Source organism: Dermacentor albipictus, chromosome 7 (genome assembly GCF_038994185.2).
Source record: "Dermacentor albipictus isolate Rhodes 1998 colony chromosome 7, USDA_Dalb.pri_finalv2, whole genome shotgun sequence".
NCBI lineage: Eukaryota > Metazoa > Arthropoda > Arachnida > Ixodida > Ixodidae > Dermacentor > Dermacentor albipictus.
This window is the reverse complement of record NC_091827.1, coordinates 130676126-130696714: the sequence shown is the minus strand read 5'-3', so window position 1 is coordinate 130696714 and position 20589 is coordinate 130676126. Positions and strand designations below refer to the sequence as shown.

The following is a 20589-nucleotide window of genomic DNA, read 5'->3' as shown; positions in this document are numbered from 1 at the left end:
TTGCGGTGCCTCTTAGGTAGAACAACAGGTTAGCTAGCATAAGCGTAGGGTCCCATCTGTTAATTCCACTCACGCGTTCGTACATAGTCATGCATTCTTCAACATCAGCCTTATCAGTCCCGCAGAAAGTTCTGGGATCCTTGGGTTGCACAAGGAGACAGCCACATAGCTGGAGACGGAGACATTGGAAGCGGCAAAGACGTTGATCCCGCGTGCTCACCATCGTGCATGGTGAGGACGATGATCAGACGTCCACTGCAAAGCTTTGTTTCCAGCCGTGGTACCCCGCACTTCCCACCAATATGTTACGAGTATCTTGGGAGTCTAGAGAGGCTGTATTTACAATATATATAGAAGGAGAGCAATGTAGTTGAGATGGCTGACTAGCAACAACACGCAGCAGCCAGCATCTCGCTATCTTCTTCCTTTATCTTCTTTTTTCCTTCCCTAACAATACAGTTTCATATTGTGTAGACAATATCTTCACATCGGCAGTACAAAGTGAAGCCAGCCAAACTTTTGCATCCACTCCGCCCCCACAGCTAACAGTACCGCCCCCATGCAGTGGGACAATGCTATCATGAAAAGTGCCCGGCAGCATGGAACGAATGCTTCATATACCTCTCGCTATTACACGTCTCCGAAACTCATGATTACGCAACCTCCAGCACTAAACACACGAGAAGACAGAGAGCATGATGCCATGGCAACTCGGCCCACCTGCGCTTTACACACGCAGCCAATTACCTCTAAAGTAGGATGCGTATCTGCTTAGCAGTGCTGACAGCCATGAGCAGTCATGAGCACACCAGAAGGCACACTTCATCCCCTCCATCCTATGGTTGTGCGCACTTGATCACATTACTGCGAGCCCACTCCTCACCACCCTTTCCCTTTGCTTGCATGGAAAGATGGCGCTCATCAAGCCACCATTCTTCTCTGCTCACCCTCACATACTTTCACTCACACTCAAGGTATACAGTATGCAGGGCACAATGGAATCTTAGTGCCTTTGGACTTTATACAGAGCATGACGCTGCTCCGCTTAGGCAGTCACTCTTGGCCATGCAGCACGTCATTTGAGAGGTGTGTTCGCAAACAGCCACTTGTAATTCGAAAATTTCACCATCTGTGTCCACAGAAGTTTCCAATTATTGTCTTGGTGGTATTCCTTCATGGCAGCAGTGAAATTTCCTTATCTGAAATTGTGTATAAACACACTTCATTGTATGAAGGTTCCAAGTGGAGTCAAACCTCAATATAACGAATTCCCATTCCAACGAAATTTGTGATGTTGCAAAATATTTTTATTTCCTGATCTTCGTTCAGTTAAAAACTGCATTTATTTTTCATGCTCTAACGAAGCCATTTGTGACACAGTTTAGATTTAACAAACCTTTCGGTCATTTCAAGTATGCACATGGAACCTGCATGGCTAGTAAATCTAGCAAAAAAACTATAAAAAATTATGGGGTTTTACGTGCCAAAACCACTTTCTGATTACGAGGCACAAAAAACTATAAAATGTCGGCCGAGGACAAAGGTATTTGCAAGAACCTTTCCGCAAAAATTGCATGGAAGGCACTGTCACAAGGATCCCGTCCTCGTCGCCAGTGTCTCAATCCACCCGGGTTTGTGAACGAGGGCTCGAGGCACCCTCCATTAGATGGACGCTTCGCAGCGTGGTGGTGCCCACTCCCCCTCACAATGCCAGTTCTCTCAAGCACAATGCTTTACGAGCGGGAAAACTGGGCACCTGGCATGTGTGTGCCGAAGGGGGAGGACAAACAACAAACAGCAGCAGCAGCCTGATTCAACCCCACGGCCAGGGTAGCCGTCGCAAGTGTACGCGGCAGGGGCATGCGGCAGCAGGCTCCAGTTCTTCTGCGGCCAGGCTCCACGCCGTGGCCGAGAACCCGCCAATTTTTGACATGTGGCACACAGGCTGTGTACCATCGTCTGTGTCGCCATACATGCTGACCGTTGAAATCTGTGGGCACTCCATTTCCATGGAGCTGGACACAGGGGCCAGCGTGTCAGCAATGACCGGGAAACTCTTCAAGCGTACTTTCCCCGGCATGTCCGTCGAGGCTTCGGGCGTGATGCTGCGCAGCTCCTCCGGGCAACTCTCCCAGGTCCAGGGTCAGGCAGAGGTCCGCGTTCGCTGTGGCGACAGGGAGGCAACCCATCCCCTTTACTTAACGAAGGGGTCGTCTCCGAAGCTGGTGGGCCAAAACTGGATTTATGCACTGGGCATTCGTCTGCCAGAGTACCCGGAAGCCAGCCTGCATGTGGTGCAAAGCTGCCAAATCTGCCAGGAGCATCAGCGAGCCTTGCGTCACGTGGAAAGCACCCCCTGGCCGTTCCCACAGAGACCCTGGTCCCGCCTACATGTGGATTTTGGGGGACCCTTCAAGGGCCATTACTTCCCGGTGGTGGTGGATGCCTTTTCAAAGTGGGTGGAGGTTCTACCTGTCACCACTCCATCAGCAGGCGTGACCACTGCAGCGCTACGACAGGTCTTCACCGCCCAGGAGTTGCCGGATGTCATCGTGTCCGACAATGGTCCTGCTTTCGCCTGCACAGAGTACCTGGCCTGGCTGACGAAGAACAAAATCATCCAGATGATGGTTCCACCGTACCACCCTGCTTCAAATGGTGCAGCCAAGTGTGTGGTGCAAACCATCAAAGACAAGCTCAAGAAGAGCCAGACTGGGGATTTCCAGACACAGATTGCCCGGATACTATTTCAGTACCGGACCACGCCTCACGATGTCACTGGCTGTGCCCCCTGTGAGCTCCTGCTGGCTCGGATGGTCAAGACACCCTTGGACGTCTTGCATCCGGACCTCCGATCCACAGTGCTCTTGAAGCAGCTGAAGCAGAAGCTGGCTTCTGACAAAGGGTGCCATCCCGGGCCTTTGCCAGAATTGGGAGCTCCAGTTTTTGCCAGGAACTTACGTCCTGGCTCGCCTTGGTCTGCCGGAGAGGTGGTGTCTCCTGCCAGCGCCTCATCGCTGCTCGTCCGCATGCCAGACGGGGCCATGTGGCACAGACACGCCGACCATGTCAGGCCTCGCCTCGGGACCTGGCCAGCACCCTCAACTGCCACTTCCGAATTCCAGCCCGCACGAGGACTAGTGGCAGCGCCAGTCGCTTCCAGCGGAGCACCACCCACCTCGGAGGCGGCAACTGTTGCCAGTGGTGCGGCACCCGTTGGACCGGGGTCAAGCCCAGCACCACTCACGAGGCCGACCACTACGAACCCTCCAGATGGAGCGAGGCTGGCTCAGGCAGCACCTGGCGTTGCCACACCCAACTCGTCAACACCGGTGCCCAGGCGGAGTGCTCGACGGCGGAGGCCATCGGACCGTTATTCGCCTGAATAGCAGGCACCGTCGACCCAGCTAGGGTGGAAGCAGAGCTTTGTATTTTGAACACAGACGTTTGTTTCTGTTATTTAACAAACAAACTGGGGGTAAGGGGGTGTAGCAAGCATGTGACGCCCCCTCAGGCATAATGTTCGTTCACCGCTAGGCTTGGTGGCCTGCTAAGCTCGGCAGGCAACACTGGTCACCGCATCACAATAAACACCGACAAGCATGGCTGCTCGGTGGTCAGTGATCGTTCAGCACCACCACGTTGAGGAGCATCCGTCTAACGAAGGGTGCCTCGAGCCCTCCCTTGTTCCCGAACCCAGGTGGATCATGACAGGCACGCATGCCAGGATGCAGTATACTGGAAACAGCACTGTTCCGTTTGTCGCATAACAGCTTGCAGAGGCTGCGAGGCATGCGGTGTTACGATCGGCCAGTGGGGGTAGTGACCTTATAGCCTCTCCTGCCCCACTGTGAGGAATCACTTCGTGAATGCGTCCCCCTCAGACAGACCTGTAGTGACAGCAGTGCGAGACACGTTTGGTGGATAGAGTATTGTTTGTTATTTTACTGTCCCCATCAAGGACGATGGGAGCAAGAAACTCCTGGAAAAGGGTGTTCTATGGCGTTTCCTCACAGACTCCGGTAAACACCACAGTTGTTTGATTGACACTCAAGCTAACTGCTGGGTCATTCCAGGAACCAAGATGCACCAGTTGGAGTCAAGCATGGCAATCCCTATCTATGAAGCTCCCCTCCCTTCCGTGTGCTCAGTGAACAAAGTTGCGGGAGTGATTGTGTGAACCTTAGCCCTCAATGTGGGTCATTCGACAACTTTGAACGTTCCGACTGGATGAAGAGGGGGACAGCAGATTTCCTGGCCTAGCGATCTAGGGAGGACCGAGTGAACTTTTTTGGCTCCTCAGTGTGCTTCGATTGTCGTGCCAGACTGATAAGACGTAATGTTTTCCACTCTTCATGTAGATATTGCAAATAACCCGAGCACTCCCCGTTCTCAATGAGAGATCTTCCTCCCTTCAAGAACCTCCTTAGCATTGGTGAGTCGGACAACGGCATGGGCCAGCTACCCCTTTTGGCATGCCAGACCCCAACTCTTACAGTGGCAGCTTGGAGTGCTCGGAGGAACACAAGAGCTGCCTATTCTTTCAGCACAAGGGGGGTGCGGCAATGTGATCAAGCATGCACTAAAAGGGGGGCAGGGGATGCACACCTTCGTCCCTTAGGTGCATGCATCTCCTTTCCTCTACCCTTGCCGCAGCTCTACATGTGGGCCACGTGCTGCATCTTGGAGGTAATCTTCACCAAGTGCAAAGCTTGAGCCGAGGTGGATGGTGCCTTCATGGACATTTTGTTCCCACGCATCTAGTACTGACGGTCACGTTCTCTAAAGTTTCCGAGGCACGGTGCGAAGCGTTCGCTCGTGTTGTGACAGCGAGTGTTTTTAGTCATCAAGTGATGTTTGCCTGAGTGCATGTGACACCATTAAAACTACGAACCTTACTTCATGTAGTTGTCGCTTTGAAAATTATGGGGCTTTACGTCCCAAAACCACTTTCTGATTATGAGGCACGCCGTAGTGGAGAACTCTGAAAATTTTGACCACCTGGGGTTCTTTAACGTGCGCCTAAATCCAAGCGCATGGGTTTTTCGCATTTCGCCATCGAAATGCGGCTGCCATGGCCAGGATTCGATCCCGCAACCTCGTGCTCAGCAGCCCAAACACCAGAGCCACTGAACAACCACGGCGGGTATAGTTTTCTTTTTGCTATTGCCATCAATGTTCTGCCTTTCTGGAGAAACTGCTACATTTCTTTTTCATTTTTTTTTTCTCAGCACTAATATTCATACATTTTTTCACTATTGTTTTTAATTTGAGGGTACCATCTGATAATGGCTGTAGGCACTAGGCATGGTCGTGCAATGCGTGCAATGCATTGCAATGCAACGTGCAATGCAACACACTCATCTCAGGCGCTGTGAGCCACGCCAATGCATTGCTCTTGGCACAATCTGCACCGAGTGCGCTGGTGCCCACAACCACGTGACTATGACCCGACTTTCTTGAGATTTCTTTATAAGTGATTGCCGACATGATATTATACACCAGAAATGTTCAAGGAACTTGTGAAATAATTTTGACTGCTATAACTCCAAAACATCAAATTAACAAAATTCACGATCTAACGAAGTTTCATGTACATGGTGTACAATAGACAAGAAGTTAAACAATTAAGTTATCTTGAACATTGGTATATGAGAATTTAACCCTTTGAGGGTCAATGACGTAAATATACGGCACCACGAACAAGCCCAAAAATGGTCGATGCCGCATATTTACGGTGCCATCTGTACATTTTAAAAGTGTGCCAAACTAAAACTTTTTATTTTCTGTCATGTGCTGCCACTGTGTGGAAATACAGGAAATTTTTTTCGCATGCCTCTCTCTTTCAGTTTCCGTGGCATGGTTTGTTTTAGAGCTAGTTTGCTCCCGCGCATCTACATGCTACCACTGGCGCATTGGCGCGCGCGCGTGCTGGCAGCAGGTTGGGTTTTGATACGTGGGCGGTTTCGGCTTCTTGTGCCTGCAAAACTGATGGCTATCTCTGCAGGGAACACAGCTATGAGCTCAGCCAGAACGGCAACACCGATAAAGCGGCGGTGTATTTTGACATGCCGAGGGCGTGCACAGTTAATGAAGTAGGAGCCTGAGAAGCGAAGGTGACGACGACGGGGTACGAGAAGCAGCATGTCACAGTGATGCTGTGCATAACAGCTGATGGCGGAGAGCTTCCGCCATACATCACCCTCAAAAGGAAAGACATGACAAAAAGTGATTGTTTTCCTAGAGATGTCACCATAAGAGTCCAGGAAAAAGGGTGGATAACAGCCGAGCTGATGTCGACTGGATTCGACTCGTGTGGCAGCAGTGCCCGAGAGCATTGCTTGGCGGACCTGCAGGTAAGCGGTCGATGCTTCTGTTGGACACGTTTCACAGCTATTTTATCCCAGAGGTAAGGAACAAGCTTTAGAAGAGTACCTGTGACTTGGTCGTGATTCCCGGTGGCATGGTGCCAGTGCTGCAACTCCTCGATGTTTCAGTCCACAGACCTTTTAAAGCTAATCTTTGAAAGGAGTATGAAGAGTGGGTGCTGAGCCCCAACCAGAAGAAGATGCTGACGGGAAAGCTGCAGGAAGCGTCCCTGTCAATCATAGCAAGGTGGATTTCAAATGCAGGGAAGTAGGTCCAAATCGACGTTGTGGCCAAGTAATTTAAGAACTGTTAAATTACAAGCCATATGGACAGAATGGAAGATGGCCTGCTGTGGAATACTGAGAGCAACAGTTCAAGCTGTGCAACGGACTAGTATAGGGGCAGTGAGAGTGACTGAGTAGTGAGTATCAGAAACAAGCGTTGGTGTTCACTGTTTGCGCCTAGGTATCTTTCTTTTGAATGTCTGCCAAATAACATGTTTGTGTTCACGCCCATCTTGTGAAGATATGCCGCTAAAGGAGAGGGGGGGATTATTCTAGAGTTTTCGAATCTAAGTGCCCCCTTCACTTTTGGCATCGCGATCGTGAAGACACAGGGGTGCTTAGAATTGAGTAAATATAGTATTTTTCAAAGCATGTGAATTTTCGCAGCTTTATGTTACCAAGGGGCTTGAGGGTTCCTCAAGCCATATCTGTGTGGCTCTGTCCTCTACTTCCACTGTTTATTGTGTGTAAATGGAAATCAACAAAGCACCATTGTAGGAGGTAAACTCAGCAGTGCCTCCACGTAGAAATGCTACGTGTGAAAGACTGCATTTACTGCACTCTACTATTTCAGAGTGTCTACCAAGTTGACATTTCCAAATTCCCTGAGTTCTCCAGGTTTTCCCGGAGTGCTTTTGCAAATTTGCCTGAGCTACACAGAACTATGTTTTATGTCAAGACGGGAAACCATGTCGCCCGATGCTGGCACTCTCTAGTAAGCATGTGAAAAAATAAGAGAAGCTACTTAATCCAGGATGAATACTAAGGAGTAGTGTTTATTTTATTCAAAATGAGAATAGAAGGAAAAGGTTAGTAAAATGCACAGCAGATAAAATGTCTTCGAAAAAATGACAAATCAAGTTGGACATTCTCAAATACGAATAAGAAGGAGATGCATACAGAAGCAAGTATTTTAGGATATGAGCTGTTTCTATTAACTGATAGCAAGCTCGGTGGTACGAGACCCAAACTTTGCTGTAATTGAGGTTCTCTCACAACAGCTCGTAAGTCAACCTCAACTGTCCTGACATACTCTCAGCCTGCGTACGACACCTCAGTGTTGTGCTTCACTGCTTTAAAGAGTTTATTCTGCTTTGTATGAGGGACACCCGAATCTCGGCATCAGCCAACACTTTCCTTTCTGAGCTCAAGCTCATTCAAAGCCGCCGCAGCACGCTTCCTTTCCCGTTCATTCTTCAATGCGTAGGTCCATTCTGTTCTCGTCTTCTTTCCACCGCACGTTCACCCCACGAACCATTTGAAACATCTTCTTGGTCCCTAGGGGTCACGAAAACTTCCGAAAAATTGGCCAGTTGGAAAAAATTAATGCATGTCTTTTATTGCCCTTAAGGGCTCAAACCACCACAGGCACATTCGAAAAAGCTCTCAAGGCCTGTCGGTACACTTATTAGGCATATTGGTGCTCGTACTGTGACAGGAGATACCGGGTGCACGTGTCTATAATTAAGGAATACATACTGTGTCCCATGGCAATTGCCCCTTCTCACACTTATGCTTTACCACAATACTTTTGCGCATGCCTCACCAAGTAACATTACTGTACAGAGGTGAAACTGACCTTCGGCAACCGGAGTTATTCAATGCGCAGTGCTTTCCAAGCTTGGAAGCCAATCACGAGGACCACAAAAGCAGAGTCAATGCCATTTCCGACAGTGGCGAATTCTTTTAATGAAAAACACGGTGCCCAATGGCACGAATCTTAATAGCGAACATTGAAGCAGCTAGGCCTAGCGTTGCATCAGTGGTGGCTACGGTTTCCAGTGGATCTGCGTGCGAGAGCGCCGGTTCGAGGTGGCGAGGTACTCAAAACTGCAGCATTGGTGGCTTTGATTAATGTCATTTCGGACCTGCGGTCACGGCACAAGGTCCTGAAAATTGGATGGTGAAGGGTTCTTGCATGCAAAATTTCAGACATTCTGATACAGTGATTCTATGGGGTATGTGGTGGTGCCACGAAATCATCCCGATTATCGGGCATCCGGAAAGTCGGCCGTTGACTGTACACTGGTAACTCCTCCAGCCGACGAAAGGCCGTCGAAGACGACTCATTACGATTGCTGTCTGTTACTCAAGCCAACATTACCACAACTTTTCTTCCCTTTCAACAAATTTACAGCAAACTTTAGAAGCACGAATTCCCCGAGTTTTTCCAGACTACTTAACATCCCTGAGAACTCCCGGTTTTCTCGGTTGGTAGACACCCTGTATACACAAGACAGTGCAGCCAGAGTCAACCAGCCGTATTCCTCGAGGCCTCTTCAGCATCTGTCAATCGCATCGCAATATACTGGGGAACCTCATGGATGCAATTCTATAATGTACGATTTCCCTGCACCAACGTTCAGGATCAAGAACAGAAGAAATGGCCCAATGCATTTACGCTTCTCTTTTGCCATTTATTGCATTCCCGCAAAAAAATTCATCGACAAAAATTTGAGCACAGCTGTATGTGAGCTTTCATTTCGCAATATATTGGCTGGCATGGACAGCCTGTCTCGTGCGGCACATTGCAAATGGAACGAAGTGAGGTGCAACTGCCTCACAAATCTGGACATGGCGAGAGGCAACACGTGAGTGATGCATAGACGCAATCCACAGCAGCCACCACAGACAGACCTCCGCTTTTGCTACACTTTGTTTCCATATATTGTACCGGTGGCGTCATCGGTAAACAAGCGACGTGCACTACTCTGGCACCATCTCATAGCCATGCTGCCTTGCAGGGCCTTCCCACACTACTCTCCTGCTCTGCTTTCCTCCTCATGCTTCTGCTGCTCTCTCATCCTCCGCTATCAGAGTGCAAAGTAAGCTTGCTGAATCCACAAAAATGACTGCACACCTCAGGCCGTTCTGGTCCCACGAGCTCGGTGCACTTTGCCATTCCGTACTGCAATGATTCGTGGAATGCTTTGCATTATGTAGATGTCAACTACCGAGTACCGAGTACAAATTGTTTTTTAGTACATTTTCTCTTAAGGTGTTTTCATGAATGTGCAAATGAGGCTCTACTGTACTAATATTGAATAGTATTCCTGTAAAACATTGTTTACGTTTAGAACTGCATTGAAATATTTTGTTATGAAAGCTGGTGGCTAGTTGTAGTGTGTTTTAGGCACTTTTATACCTAGTGCTAATCTCTATGCATTCTCGAAGGTCTGGTTTATAGAGTTTCTGGGTAATTTCACCAAGCTAGTAATGTCTGAAGATTAATTTAATTTATTTCTGTGGTTGTACGTGTGAAAACCATGATTTGATTATGAGGTACGCTGTAGTGGGGGACTCCAGCTTAATTTTGACCATTGGGAGATCTTTAACGTACCCCAAATGCATGGAACATGGCCGTTTTTCGATTTCACCCCCATCGAACGTGGCCGCTGTGGCCGGGATTTGATCCAGCGACTTCGTGCTTAGAAGCACAACACCATAGCTGCTAAGCTACTGCAGTGGGTTACCTGAAGATTACTAAGCTGCTGAATGGAATCACTGTTGTTGCTATGGGTCCTTGTTACACATTTTACATGGCCGACAAGGATTCCTTGCTTACATATCATGGGTGGCGACTGCTACAGTGTAAATACAGTTAAACCTCGATATAATGAACTTCAATACAACAAAATTCTCAATATAACGAAGTATTTACCTTTTCATAACCTCTTGTCCATAGAACACCATGTATTTAAAACCTCAACATAAAAAGTGTGTTTGTACACGACTTCAATATAATGAAATTTCGCCTCCACCACAAAGCAATACCGAGACAACAAATGGAAATTGCTGCAGACACAGATGGTAAAATGACTGAATTACAAGCAGTTGTTTGCAAACGCACCGTTCAAATTGTGTGCGGCACAACAAGAGCGACCGCCGAAGTGGAGCTGCATCATGTTCCGTATAAGGTCTAAGTGTGATAAGGTCCTGTCGCAACCCACACGCTTTGTGCTTTAGATGCAAGTGAAAGTATGTGAGGGTGAGACAAGAAAGATGGTGGCTTCACGAGTGCCGCCTTCCCGCACAAGCAAAGGGAAAGAGGGGGAGGGGAGCTCCTCGCAGTAATGCGATCAAGCGCGCGTGAGGGGCTGGGGACGGGTAAGTTGGCGCTTCACGATTTCTGGCCCGCATATCAGCCTTGGCAGCACATGGCTGTAAGCGCGGCTGAGCGCGTACACGGCCGCATAACCTGCTTTAGAGGTAATCTGCCGAGTATGCAAAGAGTGGGCATGCCGAGAGAGCATGGCATCATGTTAGCTGTCTTCCCGCACATTTAGTATTAGAGGTTGTGAAAGCTTGAGTTTCAGTGACTCGAAGTGAACGGTAGACGAAGCATTCACTCCCCGCTGCCGGCACTTTTCATAATAGCGTCGTCCCAGTGCGGGTGACGCTATCAGCTGCTGGAGCGGAGTTCAGGCAAAACAGTGGCTGGCTTCGCTTAATTCATACCACTGATGTGAAGATACTTTCAACGTGGCATGAAACCATGTCATCGTCGCCGACTTCCAAATTCATCAACATGGTTTTCTCATTCGAATTTGCTTTTTTTGATTGCATGATAATTTGGAAAATTCTATGGCCCCTTTCTTTGCAAGAAAAATCGATTGGCGACTGTACTTATTTGCATAAAAGATTTAATTTCAATACAACAAAATTTCAATATAACAAAGCAAATTGCTGATTTTATCTACTTAGTTATATCGAGGTTTAACCCTTTGAGAGTCAATGACATGAGTATACGGCGTCATGAACAAGTAAAAAAATGCTCGATGCCGTATATTTATGGCGCTATCTGTACGTTTAAAAAGTGCACCAATTCCCTAACTTTTTCTTTTTTATCATGTGCCGCCACAATGTAGGAATACAGGGAATTTCCTTCGTGTGCCTCCTTCTCTCGGTTTTCGTTGCACAATTTGTTTAAGAGCTAGTTTGCTCCCGCGCGTCTGTATGCTACCGCTGGCGCATTGGCGCACGCGCGCGCGGGCAATGGTTTGGGCTTTGTTCTGCAGGCAGTTTCGGCTTCCTTCGCTTGCAAAACTGATGGCTATCTCCTTACTAATTGCTCAAAGGACCACAGCTTGTTTGTCGCTCGTTTAGTGCACACAGGGGGTGCGCATAGAAAGTATGCTGCCGTGCATGCATTTCCGTTGCTCTTTGTTTTTTTGGACACTCGCGAGAACTAATTGCCTCTGGTTGGCGATAAGATGAAGAGTAGCGGAAGTTTGTCACATGTTTTGCTTTTTTTGATGGGCACACAACCACAGTTTACTTGAGTACACAGTTCAATTATGCTATGGACATAAATATTCGTATAAGAGCAGGAACAGGTGAAAGTTGCGAAGTAGTCTTGTGTGCGTGTTTTCAAAGTCTTGGACTATCTGTTTAACAATGCATCAAATTTTCAATTCTCATAACTTTATTTGCTTTTCTTATTGTTGTTATTCATGAATGAAGAGTACATATATACCAATGCAAAATATTTTTTTCTCACATAACGGTCACCCTAGAAAAATTACGGTAAATTTTTAAAAAAATAAGTCTCTAAGAAGAATTGGAATCCGCAATATAAGAAATTCACCCTCAGAAGGTTAACTGTATAGCTGGCTTCCCAAAGGCTCCCCCTCCAGAAAACATTACTGTAGTCTATGGTATCCCATACTTTATAATTTTGACATGGGAGTGGTAGTGCTTGAGATAACTTAAAACCTTTACCTAATGCTTTGCAAAATGATTTGCTATTATTATTTAGGGGCATTTGTACCTTGCTGAGTTGATTGTGCAGCCATCACAACATAATCCTCAGGTGCCAACTTCATCTGCCATCACCTAACCACCATTAATTATGTATTCGCCATTTGGTCCTGGTTTGGCGACTTCTTGCGATTACGCTGGAACCATGGGCATAGTAAAGAAGTTTTCTTAGACCCCAACTTAGCATAGACTGGCCGAGTAAACTGGCCTGATTTTAGAGTAATCAGAGATGTCGGCCAGATAGCAGTGCACAGCACTACAATTTCAACGCAAAGGTTTTGATGCACTTTGTAACCCTGGAGGCAGCTATAACAGTACGTCGTTGAAGCAGCAGGAGTACAGAATTTGTAGTAACTGCCACCACTGAGGGTGTAAATAGGATGTCGCCCAAGTATACACAGCCCCCATGACATGGCATCCTGAGAGCCTTCCAATTCAATGCAAAAAGCTGACACATGCAGATGGTGAACTGTACTCCGTGACTCAGCACATAGCGCACCTTTTCTGCCTCTGACGGGACCATGTTCATGGAGACGACACTCTGGACGAATTCCGCTGCACCCAGGGGACGCTGCACAAACACAAATGAAGATGTGTTACACCACACAGACCATTAATAGTCGCAATTGCAAATGCTGACCCGTACTGCTTTGTCGGTGCTCAAGATCCGACGCCCTAACAAGGCACATTTACTGTTATTTACCTTATTTATTTACCCCGAACATCTTCTTAAGCATTATACAGAGGGAAATACAGAAAGAAATATGTTTCAAATGACACTTGTGAAAAATATTGACAAATCAATATTTCAGAAATCCCCAAGTTGCATGGAAGCAAAAATATTTTATTCACCCGACTGTAGCACGAAACTACAATGAAAACATATACAGGTTCCCAAGAAAGAAACCTTTGGTGCTGAACATGAAACTGGTCATCTAGGGCCCAAACTTTGAACCAATGCCTTTCTGGTGTGGCCACTCAACCATCTGGGCTCACCAAGGAGTGCAGATTACAGAGGGCGGCTGAATAATTTGACAGCTTAACAGGTTTCCATTGTAGTAGAAGTTAACAGAGACTCTACTGATAGTGTTTTGTATTTTCCCCATCTTTTTTTATTTTATGCGATTGTTCACAAGCTAGCATTGTCTTTCCCACTGAGGCAACATCTCACAGTTGTAAACACAGGCTTACCATCATAATTGCTTGATAACATCACTTACATAGGTTGCAGTATTTTCTTGTGGACTAGTTGGTTCACATTGAACTATTAACTTGCTATGCAAGATGAGAGCTGCGGTCTGCCCTGTCTTTTTTTTTTCCCTGTGCATTTTGCACGGCACGTTAATAGCTCACTTACGACATAGGATTTTCAATGCATAGATCAAACACAGATAAACTAGAATGCTGGCAGAAATGTACAAACTATTTTGAGTGCAGCAATGATGACTTCAAAATAAGATCCAGTGTTCTTGTCACAGAGCTGAAATGGCCTTTACTATCGAAAAGAGTTAGATACTTGTAGTTGTGCCTCTTCCACATCTTTCATGAAATGACCACTGTGTACATAAAAAATCCACTAGAATGCTTGCAGAAATGTGCAAACCATCTTGAGTGCAGCAATGATGACTTCAAAATAAGATCCAGTGTTCTTGTCACAGAGCTGAAATGGTCTTTACTATCGAAAAGAGTTAGATACTTGTAGTTGTGCCTCTTCCACATCTTTCATGAAATGACAACTGTGTACATAAAAAATCCACGGCACATTTTATTTACTGACTGATTGTTAACACCCTCAAGTACCGGAGTGCTGAAGAGAAAAGCAGGGTTGTAATAAGAGAAATTGCATAAGCAGACAAAAAAAATGGGGCATCATTATATAATACAGCGTAGTCCACTTATAACGATATCAAGAACGAAAAATCCTACTGACATAACCAATCATCGCTGTATCTGAACTGCTGTAAAGAAGAAGCTGCCAAACATACCTTTGGCGGTTTGAAACCAAATTTGCCACTAGCGAAAAAAAAAAGGACACTGTAGGAAGTAGACTGAAAAATAAAATGTTTATTCCTCTATACAGTGCATCAAGTTTTAGGCATGCTGAAATAGTCCACAAGCTGCACAAGCTGTGTCCAGCTGCTGTTCAAACAATGATGGCAGTCCTTTAGCGTGCACAAGAACAATGAATGAAAACGACTATTGATGACAGCGCACTTTGCATAAACATCGGGTTTGGGATCAAAGACGAGCCTTTGTCAATCTCGTCGACACTGCCACTGCTGTCGTTGCCTCCGTTGCACAACGCTGCTGTCTATGGCGACAATTGCCTTGTCGGAGATCTGTTCATAGACCGATGCCGCCCCATCTGCACTTGGAAACTCGTCCATCAAAGCACCATCTGTTTCCTCGTCAGTAGCGATGTGCTCCTAGCGTTCAGCGGCTTCCGCCGTGTTGGTTTCACCATTGTGGGGGGGGTTTCCACCCTGGGGCACACCTTTCTGAAACAGTTGTTTGCGGCGAAAAAGGGCCCCTGACGCACTTTTCATTGCAGCATGGCCACTGATTATCACTGCCCACTGATATTCCCAGCTCATACTATTTTGAGTCTTGCAAAATTAGCAGCTTAGTCTTGGGCAACACAGCTTTGCAATTTGATGGCAACATCTTCTACCAATTGGGCAGTTTACTGCTGTGGGACTGCTTTCACAAAGCATTTCTGTGCTCAGTGAGAAAGTGGGAGAGATTGTAAAAAGAGCGAGTGCCACTTCCCATTTCACTTTTTTTCCTCTCTCTTCTCGGGACGTGCATGTATGGAGCATGATCACATATAACACAGGCACAAAGCAGCTGGTGCCGTCTTGTGGTATGCTGTGCCAATTTGGGATGCTCTGTGGGTTTCACTATCAGCGCACTTGTGGGGTGCACCGCATGGTAGTGGCAGCTGATATGAACTCGCTAGGCAAACTTCTCGCCCCCTCTCGTCATTGTTTGTCTAAGGGGAACTTCGCAATGCAAATGTCAAACTCAGACTGCAGGGCAAACGCCATCCAGAAGGCAAGATTTTTATTGTTGCCTCTCATATGCGGCCATAATGCAACCTAACATAACATAACACAAACGTCGCCATCATAATAAACTTTACAGCCATCCCTCTTCCGTAGTACCCGACCATCATGCTCTCTGCTCACTTTCCTCCCTAAAGGATCCCTGGGCAAGCCATCCAGAAGGCAAAATTTTTATTGTTGCATCTAACATACAGTAATAACATAACCTAACATAAACTTTATGGCCGCCCTTTTACCATAGTAACCAACCATGATGCTTTCTGCTGGCTTTTCTCCCTAAAGGATCCCACAGGCTGGCTTGGGTGTTGGGCTTTGAGGCGCCAAGAGTTTTCATACTCTGTGATTCATAAGACCGGACACCTGCACCAAGATGCAAATAGTTTGGTGCATTACCCCGTCAACAGCTCTGACACCTCTGACATCGAGAATGTTGCTTGTGTTTTCTCCGTGTCACAGCGCCGCCTTATCGCTGGTGAGCAATGTCGTGATGCCTGTCATGTGTCGTGTGGATTGTTACGTGTGGAAAAACACAGATGAAAGAGGCTATATACAGGGTACTTACACTGGAGCTAGACCGCCAGGCTGACACTCACCCGCACCAAGGGCACAGACCCACTTCGTCACCATTCTCGCGGCGGCTCGTCCCTTGAGCATCGCTCGATGATATTGTAATACTATGTTCAAGCATTTTGCAGCAAATACTTGTCAATGGCATGAATGGCAATGAATGCAGCGGTGGCGTAGAAGTAGAACACCCGCCTCGCGTGCAAGAGGTCTGTGGTTCAAATCCAGGTGCTGGCAATTTTCCACCGGATTAAAAAAAAAAAGAAATCTGCGTGTTGATAAAATTGCATAAACAGGCCTGGAGTGTGGCCTGATCCAGGTGACCAGAACCGGTAACGCACTCCCTCACCAGAGCAGGATTGGCCACCCTGGTGCAGTACCTGGCCACAACCTCCTATATGAACACAACAATCAAACCCCAGCCCTCAGTCCCCAGCAGCTGCGAAGCAACTGACCACGGCGGCGGTCAGGCCTGTGACGCAGCAAAGGGTGCTAAGACTCTCTGGATCTGGACAGGCCGCCATTGGAATCTGAACCTGGCAATGTTTAACGCTACAAAATTATGTAGTGAGGCGAGTCTAGCAATGCTATTGGAGGAATAAGCGGGCATTAAATGGGATATAATAGGGCTCAGTTAGGTGCTACAGTGCTAAAAAGCAGGCACATCCTGTGCTACCGGGGCTTAGAGGAAAGACGAGAACTAGGAGTCGGATTCCTGATTAATAACGATATAGCTGGTAACATACAGGAATTCAATACCACTAACGAGAGGGCGGCAGGTCTTGCGTGAAGCTTAATAAGAGGTAGAAATTGAAGGCCGTACAGGTCTACATGCCTACATCTAGTCATGATGACCAAGAAGTTGAAAGCTTCTATGATGCTGTGGAATGGGCGATGGGTAAAGTCAAAACGAAATACACTATACTGATAGGTGACTTCAATGCCAGGGTAGGCAAGAAGCGGGCTGGAGACAAGTCAGTGGGGAAATATGGCATAGGTCATAGGAATAGCAGGGGAAAGTTAATAGCAGAGTTTGCAGAACGGAATAATTTGCGGATAGTGAATCCCTTCTTCCGCAAGCGGGATAACTGAAAGTGGATGTGGAGAAACCCACATGGCGAGACAAGAAATGAAATAGACTTCATAGTCTCTGCTAACCCTGGCATCATACACGATGTCGACGTGCTCGGCAAGGTGCGCTGCAGTGACCATAGGTCGGTAAGAACTCGAATAAGCCTAGACTTCAGGAGGGAATGGAAGAAACTGCGCCATAAGATGGGGATCAATGAGCTAGCAGTAAGAGAGAAAATACTAGAGGAATTCCAGATCGAGCTACAGAACAAGTACGTATTCGGCTTTAACTCAGGAAGAGGACCTTAGTGTTCAACAATGAACGACAATCTTATGGGCATCATTAAGGAGTGTGCAATAGAAGTCGGTGGTAACTCCGTTAGACAGGATATCAGTAAGCTATCGCAGAAGACGAAAGATCTGATCAAGAAACGCCAATGTATGAGAGCCTCTAATCCTACAGCTAGAATAGAACTGGTAGAACTTTCCAAGTTAATCAACAAGTGTAGGATAGCTGACATAAGGTAGTATAATATGGATAGAATTGAGCATGCTCTCAGGAACGGAAGAAGCCTAAAAGCAGTGAAGAAGAACCTACGAATAGGCAAGAATCAAATGTATGCGTTAAGAGACAAAGCCGGCAATATCATTTCTAATATGGATAAGATAGTTCAAGTGGCTGAGGAGTTGTATGGAGATTTGTACACTACCAGTGGCACCCATGATGATAAGGGAAGAGAGAATAACCTAGAGGAAATTGACATTCCACAGGTAATGCCGGAAGTAAAAAAAGCCTTGGGAGCTATGCAAAGGGGGAAGGCAGCTGGGGAGGATCAAGTAACAGCAGATTTGTTGAAGGATGGTGGGCAGATTGTTCTAGAGAAACTGGCCACCCTGTATATGCAATGCCTCATGACTTCCAGCGTACCGGAATCTTGGGACAACGCTAACATAATCTTAATCCATAAGAAAGGGGATGCCAAAGACTTGAAAAATTAGACCGATCAGCTTACTGTCCGTTGCCTACAAAGTATTTACTAAGGTAATTGCAAACAGAATCAGGAACACCTTAGACTTCTGTCAACCAAAGGACCAGGCAGGATTTCGTAAAGACTACTCAACAACAGACAATATTCACACTATCAGTCAGGTGATAGAGAAATGTGCAGAATATAACCAACCCTTACATATAGCTTTCATTGATTACGGGAGAGCGTTTGATTCAGTCGAGACCTCAGCAGTCATGGAGGCATTACGGAATCAGGGTGTAGACGAGCCATATGTAAAAATATTGAAAGGTACCTATAGCAGTTCCACAGCCACTGTAGTCCTCCACAAAGAAAGCAACAAAATCCCAATAAAGAAAGGCACCAGGCAGGGAGATACGATCTCTCCAATGCTATTCACAGCATGTTTACAGGAGGTATTCAGAAACCTGGATTGGGAAGAATTGGGGTTAAGAGTTAATGGAGAATACCTTAGTAACTTGTGATTCGCTGATGATATTGCCTTGCTTAGTAACTCAGGGGACCAATTGCAATGCATGCTCACTGACCTGGACAGGCAAAGCAGAAGAGTGGGTGTAGAAATAATCTACAGAAAACTAAGGTAATGTTTAACAGTCTGGCAAGAGAACAGCAATTTACGATGGGTAGCGAGGCACTGGAATTCGTAAGGGAATACATCTATTTAGGGCAGGTAGTGACCGCAGATCCGGATCATGAGACTGAAATAATCAGAAGAATAAGAATGGGCTAGGGTGCATTTGGCAGGCATTCTCTGATCATGAACAGAAGGTTGCCATTATCCCTCAAGTGAAAAGTGTATAACAGCTGTGTCTTACCAGTAATCACCTATGGGGGCAGAAACCTGGAGGCTTACGGAAAGGGTTCTACTTAAATTGAGGACAATGCAATGAGCTATGGAAAGAAGAATTATGGGTGTAAGATTTAGGGATAAGAAGAGAGCAGATTGGGTAAGGGAACAAAGGCGAGTTAATTACATCTTAGTTGAAATCTAGAAAATAAATGGGCATGGGCAGGGCACGTAATAAGCAGGGAAGATAACCGATGGTCATTAAGGGTTACAGATTGGATTCCAAGAGAAGGGAAGCATCGCAGGGGGCAGCAGAAAGTTAGGTGGGCAGATGAGATTAAGAAGTTTGCAGGAACAATATGGCCAGAATTAGCAGATGAGCGGGGTAGCTGGAAAAGTATGGGAGAGGCCTTTGTCCTGCAGTGGGCGTAACCAGGCTGATTGTGATGATGATGATTATGTTACCGTTACCCCCAAATATTTAAACGATTCTTCACGGCAACAGCTGATCCCATGACATGGTAGGGGAATTGTAATGGCTTTTTTTTTAACACATTATCAACATACAGGCAGTCTGGCTTAAAGTTATGCTCATGCCCCATTTTTGGCCCCAACTGGTAAGACAACGAAGAATATAATTTTACTAGATCAGCTTGTATTCGTATTGTCGTGCATATGGTGCAATCATCTACGAAAAGTCTTAATGCCACTGCCGGCTCAATCTAAAGGTGCAAGTCATTTACATATATTAAAGGTAAAATAGGACCTAACACACAACCCTGTGGAACCCCTGAAAAGATTTCCAAGCATTCAGCTTCTGTTTTCCCCACTTCAAAAGCGCTGCCTGCGGTTGGAAAGGCATGCACTTATCCAGGATACTATTTTGTCTTCAATTCCAATGGCACTAATTTTGTTAATTACCTTCCAATACATTACTTTGTCGAACGCCTTCAAAAAGTGAATGAATATTAAATCAGCCTGAAGACGACAGTTAATCACAGCCGCAAAGTCATGCACTATTTCTAGAAGTTGTGTCACCATAGAAACTCCTTTGCGAAATCGATGTTGTTTGGAGTACAGTAAGTTGTGTTCATTGAGGTAGGTCATAATTGCTTTATTAATTATATGTTCCATGTGCTTACAGCAAGAGCTGGTTAGTGAAATTGGCCTGTACATGTTAATGCTCAACTTGTTACTGCCTTTATGGATAGGGATGACTTTTGCACTTAGCCTGTTTACTGGCAGGATAGAGGTTTTCAGAGATGCATTGAATATTTTGTAGATAAAAGGCAATTGTTCTGCATGGCACCTTCAAAATGTATTAGAAGTGTCAAGAGGCGTTATAGTTCGATTGCTAAAATGCTCAGATAGCAGAGCACCGCAGCAAGAGAACACAGAGCTTCGACGACACAGGCACAAGCCTTCCAAGCACTTGTCGTCATCGTCTTTCTCTAAGCAGTGCCTACTGCTCATTCTTCTTCAGTACAATTGCCTCCCGGGGGAAGAGGAGCCGTCGCGGCAACCTACGGGCAAGATAGCACAGGTGGGTCAACTGCTCATTCTTCTTCAGTACAATTGCCTCCCGGGGGAAGAGGAGCTGTCGCGGCAACCTACGGGCAAGATAGCACAGGTGGGTCAAAGTACGGCTTGAGTCGCTGAAC

At 46.4% G+C, this 20589-nt stretch overlaps 1 protein-coding gene across 4 annotated transcripts in view; it reads right to left on the bottom strand.

Annotated features, from left to right (window-relative positions):
* brun (trafficking protein particle complex subunit brun) overlaps positions 1–20589 on the bottom strand; it is a 663235-nt gene that overhangs the window by 457821 nt on the left and 184825 nt on the right. For all 4 annotated transcript variants that reach the window (XM_070522710.1, XM_070522707.1, XM_070522708.1 and 1 more), the window contains one exon: positions 12913–12984. In XM_070522710.1, coding sequence (XP_070378811.1) covers positions 12913–12984 — 72 coding nt within the window. The remainder of the gene's footprint in view (positions 1–12912; positions 12985–20589) is intronic.